The sequence below is a fragment of the Centrocercus urophasianus genome, unplaced genomic scaffold (assembly GCF_019232065.1).
Source record: "Centrocercus urophasianus isolate 14NV4802_14NV808 unplaced genomic scaffold, USGS_Curo_1.0 seq_13, whole genome shotgun sequence".
Lineage (NCBI taxonomy): Eukaryota > Metazoa > Chordata > Aves > Galliformes > Phasianidae > Centrocercus > Centrocercus urophasianus.
Genome location: NW_024884475.1, coordinates 27,171,552 through 27,190,891, shown reverse-complemented (window position 1 = coordinate 27,190,891; position 19,340 = coordinate 27,171,552). Strand labels below are relative to the sequence as shown.

The 19,340-nt window shown below is 37.4% G+C and overlaps 1 protein-coding gene across 1 annotated transcript in view; it reads left to right on the top strand.

Moving 5' to 3' along the window:
* Positions 1–18,211, top strand: part of MTMR7 (myotubularin related protein 7) — a 61,807-nt gene extending 43,596 nt beyond the window's left edge. The window contains exons 7-14 of the mRNA XM_042811640.1: positions 3,364–3,496; positions 7,701–7,810; positions 10,642–10,767; positions 11,480–11,529; positions 12,909–13,109; positions 14,002–14,142; positions 15,990–16,116; positions 16,540–18,211. Of these exons, the coding sequence (XP_042667574.1) occupies positions 3,364–3,496; positions 7,701–7,810; positions 10,642–10,767; positions 11,480–11,529; positions 12,909–13,109; positions 14,002–14,142; positions 15,990–16,116; positions 16,540–16,899 (1,248 nt within the window). The 3' untranslated portion in view covers positions 16,900–18,211. The remainder of the gene's footprint in view (positions 1–3,363; positions 3,497–7,700; positions 7,811–10,641; positions 10,768–11,479; positions 11,530–12,908; positions 13,110–14,001; positions 14,143–15,989; positions 16,117–16,539) is intronic.
* Positions 18,212–19,340: the final 1,129 nt, after the last annotated feature.

The following is a 19,340-nucleotide window of genomic DNA, read 5'->3' as shown; positions in this document are numbered from 1 at the left end:
TGCTGAACCTAACAAAGTGTGTGAAAGAGGACTTCTCTGTCTAATCACTAGTAGATACGAGATGAGCTATAGATGGGGGAAGGAAACAAAGTCAGGGGTATCTCATTTCACTTTGTAATTTGGAAGACAGTTTGACCTGCAGATACTAATTTTTTTTTTTTTTTTTTTTTTTTTTTTTAATTGGGAAGATGAGAGCGATACCTTCTTACTGGTAGTTCTGCAGCAATTGCAGTTGTTGTGAGCACTAGAGAAGGATTAGTACCACTGTGTTCAGAGCAGGTTTGGATAGGAAATGCAGACCTGGATACCTAAATAATGCATGCTTAGCAGTTGTAACCATTATCGCACGTAGAACAACACAATATTGATTCCAGGGCGAAATCTCAGGCATACATACAGATTGGCAGGAGAAATCCTGAGAATAGCCCTGAAGAGAAGGACCTGGGGGTCCTCGTGGACGAAAAACTTAATATGAGCCAGGAGCGTGCTCTTGCAACTTGGGAAGCAAGTGGTATCCTGGGCTCCATCAGAAGAGGGGTGGCCAGCAGGGACAGAGAGGTGATGGTCCCTCTCTTCTCTGCCCTTGTGAGGCCCCATCTGGAATATCGCATCCAGGTCTGGAACCCCCAATACAAGAAAGACCAGGGAGCTGTTGGAAAGAGTTCAGAGGAGGGCCACAAAGATTATCAAAGGGCTGGTGCACTCTCCTGAGAAGACAGGCTGAGGGAGCTAGGCTTGTTCAGCCTGGAGAAGAGAAGGCTGTGGGGTGACCTCATTGCAGCCTTCCAGTACCTGAAGGAGGGAGCCTACAAACAGAAGGAGAGTCAACTTTTTACAAGGTTAGATAACAGCAGGACAAGGGGAAATGGTTTTAAGTTGAGGGAGGGGAGATTTAGATTGGATATTGTGGGGAAAGTTTTTTACACAGGGAGTGCTACGGTGCTGGAACAGGCTGCCTGGAGAGGTGGTGGATGTCCCATCCCTGGAGGTGTTCAAGGCCAGGTTGGATGGGGCCCAGAGCAGCCTGGTCTAGTGTTAAATGGAGAGATTGGTGGCCCTGCCTGTGGTATGGGGGTTGGAGCCTGATGATCCTTGAGGTCCCTTCCAACCCAAGACATTCTCTGATTCTCCGGCTTTGGTACTCCTCTCTCATTAAGTAGGTCACTCACTGATGGGATTTATTAAGAAATACTTTGTGACTTGGCTATTAATGATATTCATTTAACTAGACCAGGATGACTAGCACAGAGATTTTACTTTGGATACCATCTTCATTTTCTTCTTCCGTGTGTTTACAGAAGAAGTTAATTTAAACTTACAAGTGAAACAAATTAGTTCTATTAATCTTCTTAGAATTTTATTACCCTCCACGCTAAAGAAGATGCCAGGAAATCTGACAAGTGAATTCTGTTCCCTTTAGAGGTTATATTTTCATATTCACAGAAATTAAGCAGGGACAGGCACAACTTAGAGAATAACAACTGCTTTACACGCAACAGATGGAATTTGGATAGGTGATGGGGAAAAATTGTTAGTAAATATTGTGGCAGCTGCAAAGTTTGGCAACTGACAATATTTAAAATGAGTACCTGAAAGCCTTGCAAATTTGACCTTATATTTATTTACTTTTAAAAAGTCTATTTCAGATTTGTTCTGATGAACGATTTGTGTGATACAATTGCTCTGCTGGAGGAGAGACAGTTTATAGCATGTGCACTGCTAAGGATTAGGTCAGTTAAGCACTAGGCGTGTTTCAGTTAGAGCTTCTGGATTTCATGGTGTCTTATTCATGCTTACAGATCTTTCCTCCTGAAGCTATATGCTTTTGTCAGGAGAGAGATTTCATGCTGCTTATATTAGAGCAATGGTGACTGCTTCAAAACAGAAAGACTGGGAGTCAACAGATAATTGTAATCTTTCTAGCAAGTCACACTGAGGATTCTCTCCTTAAATGGCTGTTCACAAGCAGTATTTATTTGTGTTTGTTTTTTAAAATTGTTAGTTGACAGTCAAAAAGATCAGCAAACAACCAGCTGGTGGACTAGAATTTTATGGTTATTTTTTCCTTCTATTTTTCCTTTACTGGAAGCTACAAGCTAAAAGAAATTTTACACAAGAGTTAAGTAAATGGAAAATGCTGTCTTTTTTTTTATTATTATTATTTTTACTAGTTTCCTATTTTTATAGTTTCTTCTGTGTTATGTTTATGTTCATTCTGTGTTTCAATTCCTACTGTTCCTCCACAAAGGTAACTATTCCTATTGCTAAGTTCTACTGTTCTATTCAAGGAAATGGATCAGAAAATGGTAAGATGAAAGAAATGAGAGTAAACCCGATTTCACATTTTACATCCCTCTATATTAGGAAACAGACTGGAAAAAGAGTCATCTGCCTATTCACTTGCCTGTAGACAATACACAAGACCTTTCCTTTTGATTTTTTGTGAACATTGGCCAGTCTTTTTTTTTTTTTTTTTTAATCTAAGTGATACCTCCCATGTGTCTCCAAAAGCTTTGTTGGTGCCTTTCAGTATGGATTTACAAGGTTCACTAAATTTTAAATTAGATATTTTTTTTAACAGAATTTTTTACTCTTGCTTAGAGACTTGATGGCCTTGTAAAGCTGACAATTTAGTTACTCCTGGTACCTTGACATTTATTGTGAAGTTCAGAGGCTCTACATCATTTATTAAAAATCCAGCTTCCATTTCAATTTTTTTTTGGTTTGTTTGTTTTTCTGAAGCATAAGCAAAATATTTGATAGTGCTGCATTGCAGATGAAGATATTTGTGGTGATTTTGTCTTTTGTGGTGTTCTCAACTGGAGCCAAGATGCTGTAATCTTGAGAAAACTTGTCTCTCTAAATTAAACTTGTCTTTCTAAATTAATCTAGGCTTCAGAAAAGGAACCTGTATCAACTTTTGGGTGATCTGGTCTGTTCTGGGAAACACCACTGCGTATGCCGTGGAACTGTAGCATGACAGATTAGACACTGCCACCTTCTGGATATATTCTGCTAGTAAACTTAATGCTGACCTCAAAATAGCCTTTTAAAAACAAAGTAAAAACTCTACACTCTTGCAGAAGAGCCTTTTGTAAGCTGTGGGTTTTTTGTTTTTTTCTTCTTGTGTTTGAGTTAGCACTCAATGTGTTTGAAATAGACATCAGAGTCTTAGTGACCCAGCATACTGCAATATACTGTAAACAGATTCCCAGTGCCAGAGTACTTGTTTTGACACTGTGATAAATGCTTCCTATTTAAACCTGACTTAAATAACTGATTTATTGCAGTAGACCATGAGCTTTCTTTTAAAAAGAATATTTTCTATACTTGTTTTCATCCAGTTTCTCTAATTTTTTTCAGCTCAATGCAATGGCAAACCGAGCAGCAGGGAAGGGATATGAAAATGAAGACAACTACTCCAACATCAAGTTTCAATTCATAGGCATTGAGAACATCCATGTCATGAGAAACAGCCTGCAGAAAATGCTTGAAGGTATAACTGTTCTTTATTGAATCCCAAGAAAAAGATTAGACACAAACTAGAATTTCTCTGAAATCAGTAATAAAAGAAAACTTTATCTGCTAGCTCATGGACGTCTGGTATCACTACATTTAGGAGAATTTTCCTAATTGCAAGAACTCCTTGTTTCATGAGTAGAATCTAGATAAAACTTACATTAATGACAAGTGTAATTTGACTTTAATACCTTACTGCTGCTACTTCTTCCTTTGTAGTTTACAGTTTGATGGTACAATGAAAAAATTGCTTATATCTGGCTACGACGGTGGTGGAAAACATAAAAGACTTTTTAAAAGTCTTTAACAAAGACTTAAAAAAAACAGCCTCAAAGCATAATGACTTCATTTTTTTTTTTTTCCTTTGGTCTTTTTACTTTAAATTTTAACAGAGATTTATTCATTTTCTGTATAGAGCGTGTCGTATTAGGGCTATTTATGAAATAGTCAATATGTATAACCATTCTGCACCTTCATAATCCTACGGAAATGAAGAATAATGTCTTTATAAATAACTAGTGTATAAAGCAGCACATCTGTATTGCCATTTATTATTTGAATTACATTGCTGCTAAGAGGACTTTTTGGAAAAGGATAAGGATAAACAAGCCATCCTTGACCCACAGATAATTTGTTGATTTTTTTTTTTTAACAGGCAAATAATGATCACTCCAGCCCACATAGTGTCAGTGTTTACTTCATGTATATCATCAACAGAAGGTTTCTGAATGTTCAGCTCCTCAGCCAGCATGATCTAGCTATCCTTGGCTCAGTGCTCTACCTATACCCCTTTATTGTTATTATTGCTACCCCTTTATTCTTTATTACTGTATCCCATCATCCATGTGCAATGAATTCTAAATCTAAGAAGGCCGTAGGGAGAGATGTGTTGTGTTTCCACATAAGAGCAATTTTTGAAAACCAGAAGCAAAGGATGATGCATGTGAACAGTCTCTTGTTGCTCCTCATTTCCTGTAGAGATGGGCCATCCCAAGAGGAACTCCCCACTCCCCAGAGAAGTGCTGATGTGATTACTGCTTTTTGACAGATGTAGTGTCTCTGCCAAGTTCTACCCTCGCATGGGAATAACAAAGAAAGCAGGCACAGGAATTTACTTTGTCCTGTCCTCTTTGATCACAAATGTTTCTAAGTCAGTCTGAGTGGACTTCTGTGGTCCCTGTTCAGTAACTATGCTGTTCAGATGAAGGAGAAAGGTTTTTGGAACATTGCTCTGTGGATTACAGATGTGAGCGTACCCAGAGTTACAGAAGATTTTAGGTTAAGATGTGTTTAATACATCATGATGTATTCTTGCTTAGTTACTTGAAGTGTAAGGTCTCAGAATGGAAAATAGAAGGTTTTTTAGCAAACTGCAAAGCCTTGTTTGGCTAGAACAGAGGTCGGCTGAACAAACCCATCCCTTTGTTTGCTCAGCTTGAGACCAGCAAGGTTGAAGCAGTAAACAACTGGCCTGGCTGCACGTGATAGAGCTGTGTATTATTTTAGACCAGAAGTTCATGAGCTGGGTTCCTGGCCCACACTTAGAGGTAACAACATAATTCCCAATAAATGAAATGAAACAGTGTTGCTTGGGGCAGAACTTCCTAGCATCTGCTGCAAGCATCTTTGTTTTGTTTTGTTTTCTATTGGATTTGTATTTGTTGTGCTGAAGTCTCATATTTAGAGATCCGACTATAAGATCAGAAATTAAAGAAGTGAATACTGCAAGACTTCAGGCTTTTGCTGAATCTTATGATTCAGCAGTTCAGTGCATAAATAGGGCTTCTCTCATGTAAGGCATCAGACAGTTTTTCTTTTTTTTCATTTGTGATTTTAACTTTAATTCTAACAAACTTATTTCTATTAACTTTAACATAACTTTGTTCCTATATGTTAATCTTAGCAAAAATTTTTAGTGAATTAAAATATAAATTATTAAATGTAATATTAAATAGGTTGGATAATGAATCTTTTTTTAGAATACACAAAAAAGTTAGGATTTCGCTTTAATATGGAAGAAAAATCTTTTTCAAGCTGCTGAAATTTCCCTCCAGAAAGCAGTTGTTTTAATGTTGTCTCTGCTGCCTCATACTGCTTTGTATAATATAATATTTTATTCTTTAAATAGAGGTGTACATGATGGCACCTGCATTAGTTTTGATCCTGTGCACAACTTCCAGGGCATAATTCTTAGTATTAGAAGGAAATACGGTACAAGAACTTCTCACTGGAAAGACTGAAGTGCTGACTGTTGACTGGTATTTGTGATGACCTCTATCCACAGGGTCTTGATTTTCCTATGCCCAGCCAATGCTCTTTCCCATGGCATGGGTGCAAGAGGTCTTATTTCTCCCAGGTTCTGCTATCAAGTGGGTTTGTTTGGTTGTTCTGATTGAAAAAGGGTTCCAAGTCTTCTTTTTTTTTTTCTTTTTTCTTTTTTTTTTTTTCTTTTTTTCATGCCGGTACCATTCTTTTTTTCCCTACTGGGATGAAAATTCCATTTTTTCCCTTAGGAATTCATATCTGGACTCAGTATTAAGGTCCAGATCAGTCGCCAAAATCATGTGAAATATATGGTGTGTGCCTTTAGTTTAGGACAGTCTGAACTTTGCTCAGTGAAGTGGTAGGTAAATATTGATTCCAATTTGGCAGTGGGAATGAGCAAAGCACTATTTAGCTTTACCTTGGACTTTTGTAAACAGAGACAGCAGCTTCAGTCAAAATTGAGCTACTAATAGGTCATGCTTCCATCTGCACAGAAGCATTAATCATGAGAAAAGCTGTTTGCTCTCAGTGTTGCTATGTATGCATTTTTATAAATACCTTTCAAAAATGACTTTTAAAATCACCATCTGGAAGAGACCCTATGTACAAGGATTGCAAGATTTCACATGGACACATTAGGCTATTTTGCATCTGAATTAAAAGGAGTGAGGACAGTTGGATACACTCAGATGTGATATAAACTCTGAACTTGTCCTATAAAATGAAATTTTGGTCACATTGAAAGAAATGGAATTTTTGCCACAGATGAAAGTTAAATGAGCATTTTAAAAGATGTTTGGAGATCTAGTCAGACACTATTAATTCACAGGTAATACATCGACTCAGTTTAAAAAAGGCATTGTTTCACTGTATTCCTTAAAGGTTTCATCAGTTAATGTCTTTTGCTTTGTGACAGTATAACTGTACATGGATCAAAATAAATGTATAATATATTTATGTGGTTAATTTAATATCTTGTTCCTGAGAACAGATCACACCAAGTATTGCTGGGTGTTTGTTGCTGGAATCAAATACCTATCATAGATTTCGGTGGCCTTTTTTATTTCTTGTGAAATAAGAAATAAGTAGCAAACTCTGTAATATTAAAAATCATGCAAATGAATATTGTTGGATAGATATTTAATGTTGTAAAAGCCAAGAGAGATTTATTTTCTTCAAACATGGTGCAGAGCTAGAAAAGTTTTCAGTAAAATGTTTTCCTTGTCGAGTTATGACTTTTCCTCGCCTTTAGGTGGTGTTTCCTGGCTGCATGTCGAATTTTAATAAGGCTTCATTGAGAGACAAGGAGCCATTGAGTGAACTGCTTTACCTGTAGCACCACTGTAGGTGGTGATGCCGAAGGCTGAATTTAGTGGCACTGTTCTTAGAGCATTTTCTTAATTCAACTTCACCAGCAAATGTGGATGGGATAGGAGACTGGGGCATGATTCAGTGGTTGTCTGCCTGTCCAATAGCAGGAATGTGTGCATTATCTGATTCTATGCCCTCAGTATTGAAAAGAAGTCCCTTTCTCTAAAGAGTTTGAGAACTACACTCACAACACAGCTTGGAAAACATGTGCTGCTCAGAAGGATGTATTTGGTAAACTGACTGCAATAGGCTTCCCAACAACAACTTTTAAATTGAAGTGTATGTACGTGGGGAAATTGTAGACAGCCCTCTTTCTCAAATGTATGAGAAAGTAATGGAATCATAGAATCACAAGGTTGGAAATGACCTGCAAGATCATCTTGTCCAACCGTCCTCCCTTTAACATTGCTACCACTAGCCTCTAAACCAGATTTCGTAGCTGTATAGTAATAATAGTAAATACTTTACTTCTATTTTAATAGTAAAGTTTTGAAAGCATAAAGGACTATGTTGACTGTGCTTTTAAGATGAAGCTTATTTTACAGTTTGTGAAATGAAATCGCCTTCAATGAGTGACTTCCTGTGGGGCCTTGAAAATTCTGGCTGGCTGAAGCATATCAAAGCCATTATGGATGCTGGCATCTTTATTGCAAAGGTAAAGTGTGAACACGAAAACAGAACTTGGGCTGACCAGATGTAGAAAGTGAGGACCAAATTCTTTGTCTGTGGGTAACTTCTGTTGTCTTTAGTGAAGTTGTACCTGAAACTAATATTTCCTGTGATGCTTCACATATAAGGAAAAACAATCTTTAGGTGCTGTTACATGGACGCTTTGATAATGGGGTAAAAACAAGTTTGTGTTACTTTGCACTGGAGATCTCAAATCTACTGCAGCCTCTACTATCCTGTATCTTATTATTGCCATAATGTCCTTATTCAAGACAGACAGGGAACTACGGGAGAGTCTAGCGGAAGACCACAGAGATGAACAGGGGCCTGGGGCATCTCCTTTGTGAGGAAAGGCTGAGACCTGGGACTTTTCCTGTTGGAGAAGAGGAGATTAAATGGAGATCTTATCAATGCTTATAAATATCTAATGAATGGACATCAAGTGGATGGAGCCAGGCAACAGGACAAGGGGCAGTGGCATAAAATGGAGCACAGGGAGTTCCATCTGAATATGAAAAAAAATCTTTACTTCATGAGTGACAGAGACCTGGAAGAAGTTCCCAGAGAAGTTGTGGAATCTCCTTCTATGGAGATGCTCAAAACCCACCTGGAAATTTTCTTGTTCAACCTACTGTAGGGAACTTGGTTTAGCAGGGGGCTGGTCTAGATGATCTCCAGAGGTCCCTTCCAGACACAGTGACAACCACTGCTAAAATCACAGTTATTTTCACTATTCCTCTTGCCTTCTCCACTGCTTCCTTGTTGAAGGTTTCTTCTCTATGACTACTTCTTCACATTAAATTTGTCTTAAAGGAATATTAACATTATCCTAACATTAACATTAACATCTAAATTCACTTCCTAACCCAGTACCTGTCAATTACAATGGACAAACTCTCTAGTGACTTCTACTCTTAAATGCTTGATAACTGCTTCAGAGAAAAAGTGCTTTAGTAAGAAATTATTTCTTCTAATCCTCGAGTAATACAGATATTTGTCATCTACTAAAAGTAATTTTAATTTTATTATTTCCATCCTTGAGCAGCATCTTTTACTGGTTCTGTTCTTATTTTTTAAGAACATAAATAAGAACTGAACAGTTCTTTTTAGTGCAGGCCATTTTATTTACAAGACCTTCCATTTAGGAGTATATGGACAAACTTAATGGATCTCTCACCTCAGCATCTGCTCATTTCTCTTGCCTTGCTTCTTCCTGCTCAGCAGTTGCGGTTTCTTACCTGAGCACCAGCTGCAGGATAAACACACATTTTTTCTCCCAGCGCTACTAGCTTACAGACATCAAGTCATTTAATTAGCTTTTGCCAGCTTATTCCTCAGCACTAATGTATGCCAGTGACTCAGCATTAATGTATGAAAAAATACATTCTTTCTCCGTATGATTGCTACTCTTATGCTTCCTTGGGCATGCATTTTGACTTATTCTTATTTGCACAGTTCCCTGTTCTCAGTTTTTGGTCTTCTGCCCACATGGGTTCTATTTTAGTAGAACATACTTGTCTCTTTAGATAAACATAGATAATTTATTATTACTCTTTGTTCCCTTTTAAGCCCACATTTAATCTAAACGTTTGTTTTCCTAAGCAGTGTCTTTCCTAAACTATTTTATTTCTCTGCTTTCTAAGTATAGTTCTCCTTAAAAATGACAAATACCAAACTCCTTAGAATTTAAAATAACTCTCAACTTCCAGAAATAATGCAGCACGAGACTCTGGAGAATTTAGTATAATCCTTTCTTTATGTGTTTCTCCTGGATTATGTATAAAATAGTTTTCTCTCTCCAGAGTTTTACTTTAAAGTGATTGTTACAATCTTGCTTATTAGATGTGAATGTTCACCACTGCCACAGGCTTTGCCCCAGACCATGACAAGCATGTATTTAATGCAGTATGGTGTGATAATATCCATGGTAACATCCTGGCATCAGAGGCTGACATTGCCATTATTGACATATTCATCAAGGAGAGAAATTAGGTATCACATGGAAATATGGCTGTTCTGCAGCTGCTGTGAGTGAAAGCATTAGCAGTAGCTGAATTAGCTTTAAGTAACTGTCCACTCTGAGCAACTGATGTATTTTAATCGTCCTGTGATCTGTGTGGTCAGATTATTCATGTACACAGCTGGCCTTCTGCACTGAGAACTGGTGAAGCCATCATCCAGATGACTGTGCTGGTATATTTTTGAAAATGTAGCTATTCTCATCTGAAATACAGGGAAAAGTTCCTATCACGTGTTATAAATGAGATTTTTATAATCTTCTCCTCGAAGTTCCCAGATCCAATATTTAGATCTCGTTTGCATTCACAGAACTGTGAGCTGGTACTGTGATCCAGATCTTTTCCATCCTGGGTACGGTCAAAGGGTTGTTTCTTCCTCTTCTTTTTACATAGCCCAAAGGCATATTTAGTCATTCCATGCAGGTAAAACAACTTCACTATAAGTACTGAAAGTAACCCATAGCCAGAGTAGACAACAACTTGGCAATTAGAAAGACTGCTTGACACATGGCATGAGATTCACTGCTCCTTTAGTGTAATCACTGTTAATATGGATCCCATTTCCGCCTGTACTGGTACATCAACAAGTGATGCTGCAGCCACCACGCTGCATAGGATAGGATAATATAAAGACCTTGCAAATGAGAAAAACTTCAGAAAGTCTGTGGCAGAATAAAAAATGGAATGAGTTTTCCCAGTTCCCAAATGAATGCCCTCCCTACTGTGCTGTCTCACTTTTCCTCTCTTACCATTGCTTCCCCTCTGTCTGTGAAATCTCCAACTTTTTCTGTGTTCTCAGGCTGTGGCTGAGGAAGGTGTAAGTGTGCTTGTTCACTGCTCTGATGGCTGGGATAGAACAGCCCAGGTTTGCTCTGTAGCAAGCCTTTTCTTGGATCCACATTACAGAACTATGAAGGGATTCATGGTAAGCAGGTTCTTTTTCAGAGAGTAAATGAAAATTTTATGGTATCATTTTAGAGAACATTAAGATGAATGGCTTTGTTTCTAATGGAAAATAAATTTCCTTCAGTATGCCTTTTCAGCTAGGTACACACCTATTTATTTTTTTTCCCTAACCTTGACCAAAAAACTTTCTTGAAGCCCTAAGGATTTATTTATTTTATTTTATTTTTTTTTGTGCAAGCAGGAGTTTGTATTTATTTTCAGGCATCATGAAGTTGTGAGTGTCAAAGTTGTGTGCTCCCTGGACACTAGATTGCAATGAATGAGCTTGTTGAAAAATCCGTTCCTTTTTCAAAGCAAACCAGCCCTAGTTGTTAAGGTAATGGGCACTTATTAAAAAGAGGTTTGAAACATTGGTAGGTTCTATTTTTAGAAAATGATGAATTAAACTGATTTAAGTTGTGCTGAAATACTAGCATCCTACCTGCATCGGTCAAGAATGCTACTTTCTCTTGAGCTGCCACTGGTGCACATTGCTTGTTATTTTTCTGCTTTCTGTAAAAATCACTTGAGATTCCAATACTGCTTGCTTACATCATATCTGGCTCGTCACTTTTCTGCTTATTCTGAAAATTACCTGGGGTTCTAATACTACTTGTTTATACCATTCTTCTGCCTGCTTCAACATGTGTCAGCTCTGCTCCACTACATTGAAGGCAATATTCTCATTTTAGGTTTTAATTGAAAAAGACTGGGTTTCCTTTGGTCACAAATTTAATCACAGGTAAGGCCATGCAAAGGTTTTTCTCTCTATATATATATGTATTATGTTGTCATTTTCCACTGCCATTCCGTTACTTGTTGTCATTCAAAGCATATCAACAAAACACCCTGAGTGTATCACATTTTCTCCCACTGTATAATTTAGCTACCTGGAAAAATTGAAGTGAAATGTTTTCTTCATATATTTCTTATATATGCACTCAAAGATTGCTGTTGGGAATACTGAGTGCTGGCCTTGCAGTTGCTGTGTGCAATGAGAGATGCACGCGAGAGAAAAGTATGTGGCTTGTAAAATGCCTTTGGAACCCAGCAGATGTTTCAGCAATGCCAAGACTTCCCATTTCAGGAAAGCATCCATCTTCTAGGATAGTATTAATAGATAACTCATAGACATGCCTACAACTAAGATATACTTTTCCTATTATGCTTTTTTCTCTGATGAGAAAATTTGCTCAGAAATGTCCAAATATATGACTTTTGCATTTCATTTATCTGACAAGTTATCTTGGGCATCTGGAACATAATACTGATTGATATGAGTATAAATTTATCTTGTAGTTAAAACAAATTTTCAGGAAATCTTTGCAGTGCTACAACACCTGTGAAATTCCAGCAGGAGAAGTAGAAATTTCAATTTTAGATGTTGATGGATTTTCACTGCATTGGCATATATGTGTCATGTTTTTGTATACACACACAGACAAACACTATACATGTACTAGACAAACAGAATAATTAAAAATACTCCTTCCTATTAGAAGGACTTATGAAATACTGTTCTACTTCTGTGTTCTGTATTTCAGGCTTCTGTTCTTCAAGGTCCCCTGCAGCAAGTTGTTCCAACAGTTTTACAGATAGAAAGTTTCCCATTCACTTGGTAGATACAGTAGCACGTAAATAATTTCCCACTTTCTAAAAATGTCACTAAGAGAGAGCAGCCTTAAACTATTTCCTGCCAAAGTTATGCATTTCATCTCCAGCTCTGTTTTCTGGGTCTGGCAGTGGTCTACCATTCAGAGGCTGTCCAGGATAGCTCGCTGAAGTTGTTGCAGTTATTCTTAGGATGACTTCTGTTACTGTGGCACAACTGTCTAGTAATAAGGTTGAAGCATAGCTATGCAGCAGCCAGCTGTAACTGGCTGTGAAGCAACAAGATACCTGTAAGCTCTTTTGTTCCTATTTGATAATTTCTGCTTTCCTTCTACTTCATGAGTCTTGCATCATTTTTGTAAGTAAAAATATACTTGTGTTTGAGATTTCAGAAATTAATAGCTACGATATACATGTATGCTGAAAATGAGAGTTTTGTTTTCACTAGCATTAATTCAGTTTTCCCAGAAGATTTCAGGTTATAATTGAACATTTTTTGTCTTGGTTTAGGTATGGCAATTTAGATGGAGATCCAAAGGAGATATCCCCTGTTATTGACCAGTTCATTGAGTGTGTCTGGCAGCTAATGGAACAGTTTCCTTGTGCCTTTGAGTTCAATGAGAGATTCCTGATCCACATACAACACCACATCTATTCCTGCCAGTTTGGTAATTTCCTGTGTAACAGCCAGAAGGAGAGACGAGAGCTGAAGTAAGAAGGCCTTTTCTTTAGTCCTTTATTCTGTCGAGGTCTGTGGGTATTACTGCGTTGAAGCTGTGCAAGGTTTCATACAGTTCAAGGTGCAGTGTGTTATTCTTGGTTGTCATCTTCTAGTGACACAGATTAATACCAAAAGAGTTGATCCTCTGCAGTGGGACTCTGCTGTGACTATAATCCATAGTGTGCATAACAGGGATTAGTGAGAGAACTGATGAGAGAGCATTAGGTCTTTAGCCACTGCATTAACAAAATACAAGGTAATTGCCCATTCAGCTTTGAAGAAATCTGAAGATGATTCTAACCCTCGTTAAGTTCTCAGTTTAAGAGTCACTGTTCCTCTGTTTCCTAACCTGTATATGAGAACTACATGCTTCCTGGCCAATACTCAACTCCACCATCGTATGGCATAAGTTGTGTCCATAACCCAGCCTTTGTGATCCACATAAAAAGCTTTGAACCTTAAAAAGAAGCAGAAAGTCTCTTTGCCTGACAGAATCATGATACTCCCTTGTAAAGCATCATTTTCTGAAGATTATTTTTGTAAAGATTATTTTGTGTAGTAACTGTCAGTGCCAGTGACATGATTACAAGCCCTAACATGACTGAATTTAACTCAGGGTAGAGAAAACAAATGACTACTCAGCCTCTGCAGCCAGTTAGCATTCATACAGATATCAGGTTTACCAAGTGTGTATGACCAGCACGAGTTACAAATGACTCCCTCCCAGTTTCACCAAGGCCTCCCTGTACTTATAACTTACATCTAATTCTGCTAAGGAAGTATAAAGCTGACTACAAACAGAGCACTGGAATGCCTTAACAGAGCTTTATCAATACCTGAAGCATGCTAGACATGTTTATATACTTGACTATATTTTTTCAGAATCCGAGAACGAACATATTCACTGTGGGCTCACTTGTGGAAAAATCGTGCAGATTACCTGAATCCTTTGTACAGACCAGACCACAGTCAAACCTGGGGGACCCTGCACCCACAGATGGCTCCCTGCAACTTCTTGTACAAGTAGGTAATATTTCCTGCCTTTGAGAATTGTCAATGAACAGACTCCTTGCATATTTGCTGCATTCCACACGGGAGGTTTCTTCAGCACTTTTCTTTTTTAATTTTAAGAGAGGAATATCCCAATAAGTTATCTCCAATAATTACTCCACATACTACACCCTGTGACCACAGTCACTAAAGCATCTCAGTAGTTAGAAGGAACTGGGGAGATCACATGAAGTCTGGTTATGAGAATTAGAGCTCAAGGGGCTCTCAGGCTGCTCGCTATTTATGGGGTAAGATGATTGGCTCATAGTCGTAGCATTTAGTGGGACAGCATTATCAGTCCTAAGCTAGGTTTGTGCGTAACAACCAAGCCAAAGGAGGATGCTAGGGAGGGGGGGAGCACACCCTCACAGATGTGTTAGTACAGAACATAATGCCTTTGTATTTATGATTCCATTCGAAAATGTATGGAGACTGAATTCAGATTCAGATGCAGTGTGTCTCTTCCTTGCATGCTCATAGTCAGCCAACACCTCTGCAGCATTCCACAGCAGAGTATTAGTCTGAAAAGAAGCTTAAGATTAGAGCTATATTGATAGTTGTGTGTCCTAATTTTGAGGTAACTCACATCTTCCACTGAGAAGCAGCTATTTCAGTTCTGTTGTCATCAATGTTTTCTAAATTTGAATTTATTTAAACTTCTTCCATTTGCAGTCATTTTTGCAATCATAATTTGATACAGTTTAATTGCCAAACCAAGCATTCGGACAAAAACAGAAGGCAGACTTTCTCCACGTTGACATTATACTTAAATATCAAGTAAAACCTGTTGTGTGTACTACTGAGATTTTTTCAAAATTTAACAATGCCTGTTAATTTTTGCAATGCTGGTATTGGCATCCTGACTCAAGTAATTAATAGTTCGATTAATCTTAACATAAGGAGAACGTGATTAGAAATACACAAAAATGTGACTTAAGCAAAACCAATTAGCTTGTTTTCTAATAAAAAGTAAAATCCTTTGCTAAAATAAATACCCTGGGTGACAGGAACTGTATTTTTTCATGTCTGCTCTCCCAGGTCATAGCCATTTTAAAACAGTTTAAAAATAGCTATTAATCTTATTCTTTGGTAAAGTGAGATTTATAAAATACTGATACTCCACTGGATGAGTAATCCAGTTGATTTTAATTGAATTACTTGGTTGCGTGAGGATTTCCAAACATGAGCTATCAGATGATAAACTTAGGAGAGAATCTGACTTAAATAATGTACTCAGTAGCTTCTTGACTGCTGCATCCAAGGGCAGCTCTCTCAGTTACTTAACCTGTCTGGTAAACTACTTACATTTCTGAAGTCAGGTTCTGGCCACGTGCTTTGAGGAAAACAGAAGAGTGCTATAGCAAGCTACAGACTTGAGTTTGAGTTCTTTTCTCCCAAGGATGAAAAAGAGCTCAATGCTCTGAAGTGCACACAATGTAAATAGAAGAAAGTACTGTAGCAAAATTTTGCGTTACTCTTGGCAGATACTTGTTCCTCTGATAGGCTGTGCCATTGCTTATCCACCATGAGATGAATTGCTGAAAGCCTGAATCAGTGAGCCACCCAAAGCTCACTATGACCTAAGTCATTCACCTTTCTCTCTGTTTCGTATAAGAAGTGGTTCAAGCTCTGTCCACTGATTTGCATCTTCAGCTTAGACCTAATGTAAATGAACCGTAAACCTTACCAAATAAATATTTAATGAATGTATGCAACGTGTACACACACCAATGACAGCTGGGAAAAAAGGAAAAAAAAAGTATGTATTTAAGTCTTCTGAAGCCATCTCACAAAATTACTGATCACCCCATCAATTTCAGATTCTGGAGTGGTATGTACAACTGCTTTGAAAAGGGGCTGCATCCTCGACAGTCAGTCATTGATTATCTGATGGCAGTGAAGGAGGAGACTCAACAGCTGGAAGAAGAACTGGCAGTCTTGGGAGAGGTAATAAGCACTTATAAAAATCTGGGACATTCAGACCTAATGGCAAACAAAACCCGATTCCACATGTGGAAGAGTCTCCTACATGCCTTGTCCATTTCTGCCATGAGGATGTCCATCCACTGTCCACATCCTCACATAAATTGCTAGGAATGCTTTGCTTTTGGCATCCATAAGACACAAAGGTGGACTTCTTTCTTTAAGGAATAAAAAAATCATGTGTTGGTGCACAAATACTATTCCTGAAGCAAATTTTATATCATTTAGTAACTCAGTTCTGCATACTTCACAAATAGGTTTATAGGGTGCCACTTGGGTTGGGCTCTTAAGTTTCTTTTTCTTTGTTTTTCAAAAGGTAAAGACACTTAAAAGGAAAACTGAGTCCTAAATGTGTGCATGTAATATATACTCTCTCCTTTATTTCAGAGATTGGCAAATCTTCAAAAACTGCAATTAAGTGGTAATAAAGTCAAGAGTAAGCAGCAAGACCGAAGCAAGGAGTTAGTGCTTTCTGCTTCCAACAACAGCTTAGCTAACACTCCCCAAGAGTACAGCAATGATCTGAAATCATTCCCATCCCGGAGCCCTTCACAAGGGGATGAAGAAGATTCAGCCTTGATTTTGACACAGGACAACCTGAAAAGCTCTGATCCTGACCTCTCAGCTAACAGTGACCAAGAGTCTGGTGTGGAGGACTTAAGCTGTAGGTCCCCAAGTGCAGGTGGCTGTTTGCCTAGCGAAGACAGTGGCAAGGATTCAGATGAAGCTGTATGCCTGGCAGTCTGAAATGCCTTCACAGCAGCAAGGATCAAGATGCAGCTGAGTCCTTCGTGGTCTGGAGCGACAACTTTTAATCAGATGAAGAATGGGAATTGTCTGTGGCCTGAAGAAGTAATCCAAAGAAAGGGAACTGTGCAATTATGTAAGTAAAGATTTAGCAGAACAAGCCATTATTAAAGACATAATGCTAATCTCTGATGTTATGAATATTTATTTAAGCCGATGTGGTGTTTCCTTTCACTTTATCAATGCTGCACACAATTATTCCTCACCCTGTACATTTCCATAATTATTTATTGTACAAATTAATAGTTATTCTCCAGAAACACAAAATTCCGAAGTACTTTATGTACGGACAAAGCTGAAGGTTCATTAGCACCAGGCTTACTGGTGTATTAGTCAAAACTTATTGTTGTAGATTTTTTTTTGCCCTTGGACATACCTTATATTCCTTTCTTTTCCCATGAGCAGTGTTGTTGTTATTGTTTTGTTTTGTTTTTTTGAACTCCAGCAACTACTTTCCATTTTCTCCTACTACGGTCCTTTAAGGCAATGTAAACCCAGCTGAACATGAACATGTTTGCTGAAGGGAACAAATGCAGTATTGAGCCCAAAGATTCTTTACAAGCTGCAGCTGCTGAATGTGACTGCATCCCAATTGTACTTGATCCTCAACCAGTGCTGAAAGTTCAGAAGTTTCTGTGAGCAAAACTTCAATCAATATAACAATACTTATTACAGTCTTTATGGCAAAGAATACCTTTAAAATGAACGATGTTAGGCCGTAAAATTCTAAACATAATAAAAATCCTGTCTATTTTGACTCCTAATCAGTGTTATTTCAGTGGGAGTAAGACACACATACTGCACAGGTGATAAGGAGTCCAAACTCATTCATAAAAGTCATTTATGAAAGCACTGCTTAAATTCAGAATTAAAAGTTACTGCCATACAATAATTCCTATGAAGAATATTTCTTCCAAGTTTTGTTTAAAAAACAAAACCAAGGTGTTTTTATCTGCACAAAAATTTTCTCTTTTTAGCACTTGCCAACCTCAGAAGAGCATAGTAATGCTAATTTAAGAAAATGACTAATTCAAAGAATTTTTTTTTCCTTTTCTAATATTAAAGATGGAGTGGAACAACAGAATAGAAAATATAATCTCAAGTTTGTTTTAATTATTTTCAACAGTAGGTACAGTAAGTTTTCATAATCACAGATATGGAAGTAAACCACTTAGGATGTTTTGAAACACACTGAAAGGCCTCAACATCAAGCTGCAGTGCTTCCAAGTCTTTTTTTTTTTTTTTTTTTTTTTTTTTTTTCCCTCCTTCATAGGAAGGAATTAACAATAAAATCATTGCATCTGCTCTTACTGGCTTGGAGGCGCTCATGTGGTATTGAGCTACAGTAAAGCAAAGCATGGTAGTAATGTAAGTTTACTTTGATTGCACTTTGTACTTCTCCTTGAAGTACAGATTTACAGGCTGAATTATATAAATATACCTCAATTTAGAAGCTTTAGATTTTATTAGTCCAGTTGCTTTTGTGAGATGTCTTTTCATTTTGTTCTAAGAACTTATTAAAAATGAGTAGCTAAACTTCAGTATTATTAATATCCTAAGGAAGTTACTGTCTTTGAACAAATAATTCAATTCTTAACAGCGAGATTTATCTTACTGCTGTGCTGGGAAGGCCAAGTCTCAGTTGATAAATCACTGTCACTCAATTAAAAATAGGGCTATGATAAATTACATGCTGCTGAAAATCTACAGCCTTCTGGTTTTTAATCTCCATGGCTTTTTATTAAACGAATGTCCTGATTTTAATTGTACTTTTAAAAATGTTTCATATTTTGAACGTAGCCTGTCAAATTTACGGTATTAAAAGAAGTTTTGAATGGGTTTTCTCAAAGTAAAGAAACATGCTGTGAAGTCAGCATTGAAAACAAAATATGTACAATTATTCTTCCTAAAAATGAGTTTGAGAGTGGGTAATATTATTTCACATCTTTAAAATGTAGAATTGTATATCATGGTATTGTACTGTATTAGACATGCTTAGAAACAAATGCAGAACAGGAACATATGCAAACTCAAAGTACTATCTTCATGTTGCTTATGCAATTCCTTATAACTAGCTTTACACCTGAAATATTGACATACTAACATTTTAAATGAAGTTTCTGCTTAGCAGTCTGCTGTGATGTGTCTTTGAATCCTTGGAATTTTGCACTACTACTATTGTTTTCATTGCAATGCTATGTATTTGTGATATTATTAGTGCTGAGAAACAATTCCAAATAAATACGTAGGTCATGGACAGATGGTTACATTACTTCATAATCCTGGATGAAATTAAGGTGGCTTTTTATTTCACACTTGAATCAAGTTGTTTAAGCTGCTATTAATTGACTTGAGTTTATTACATGGGAATCTGTTACATC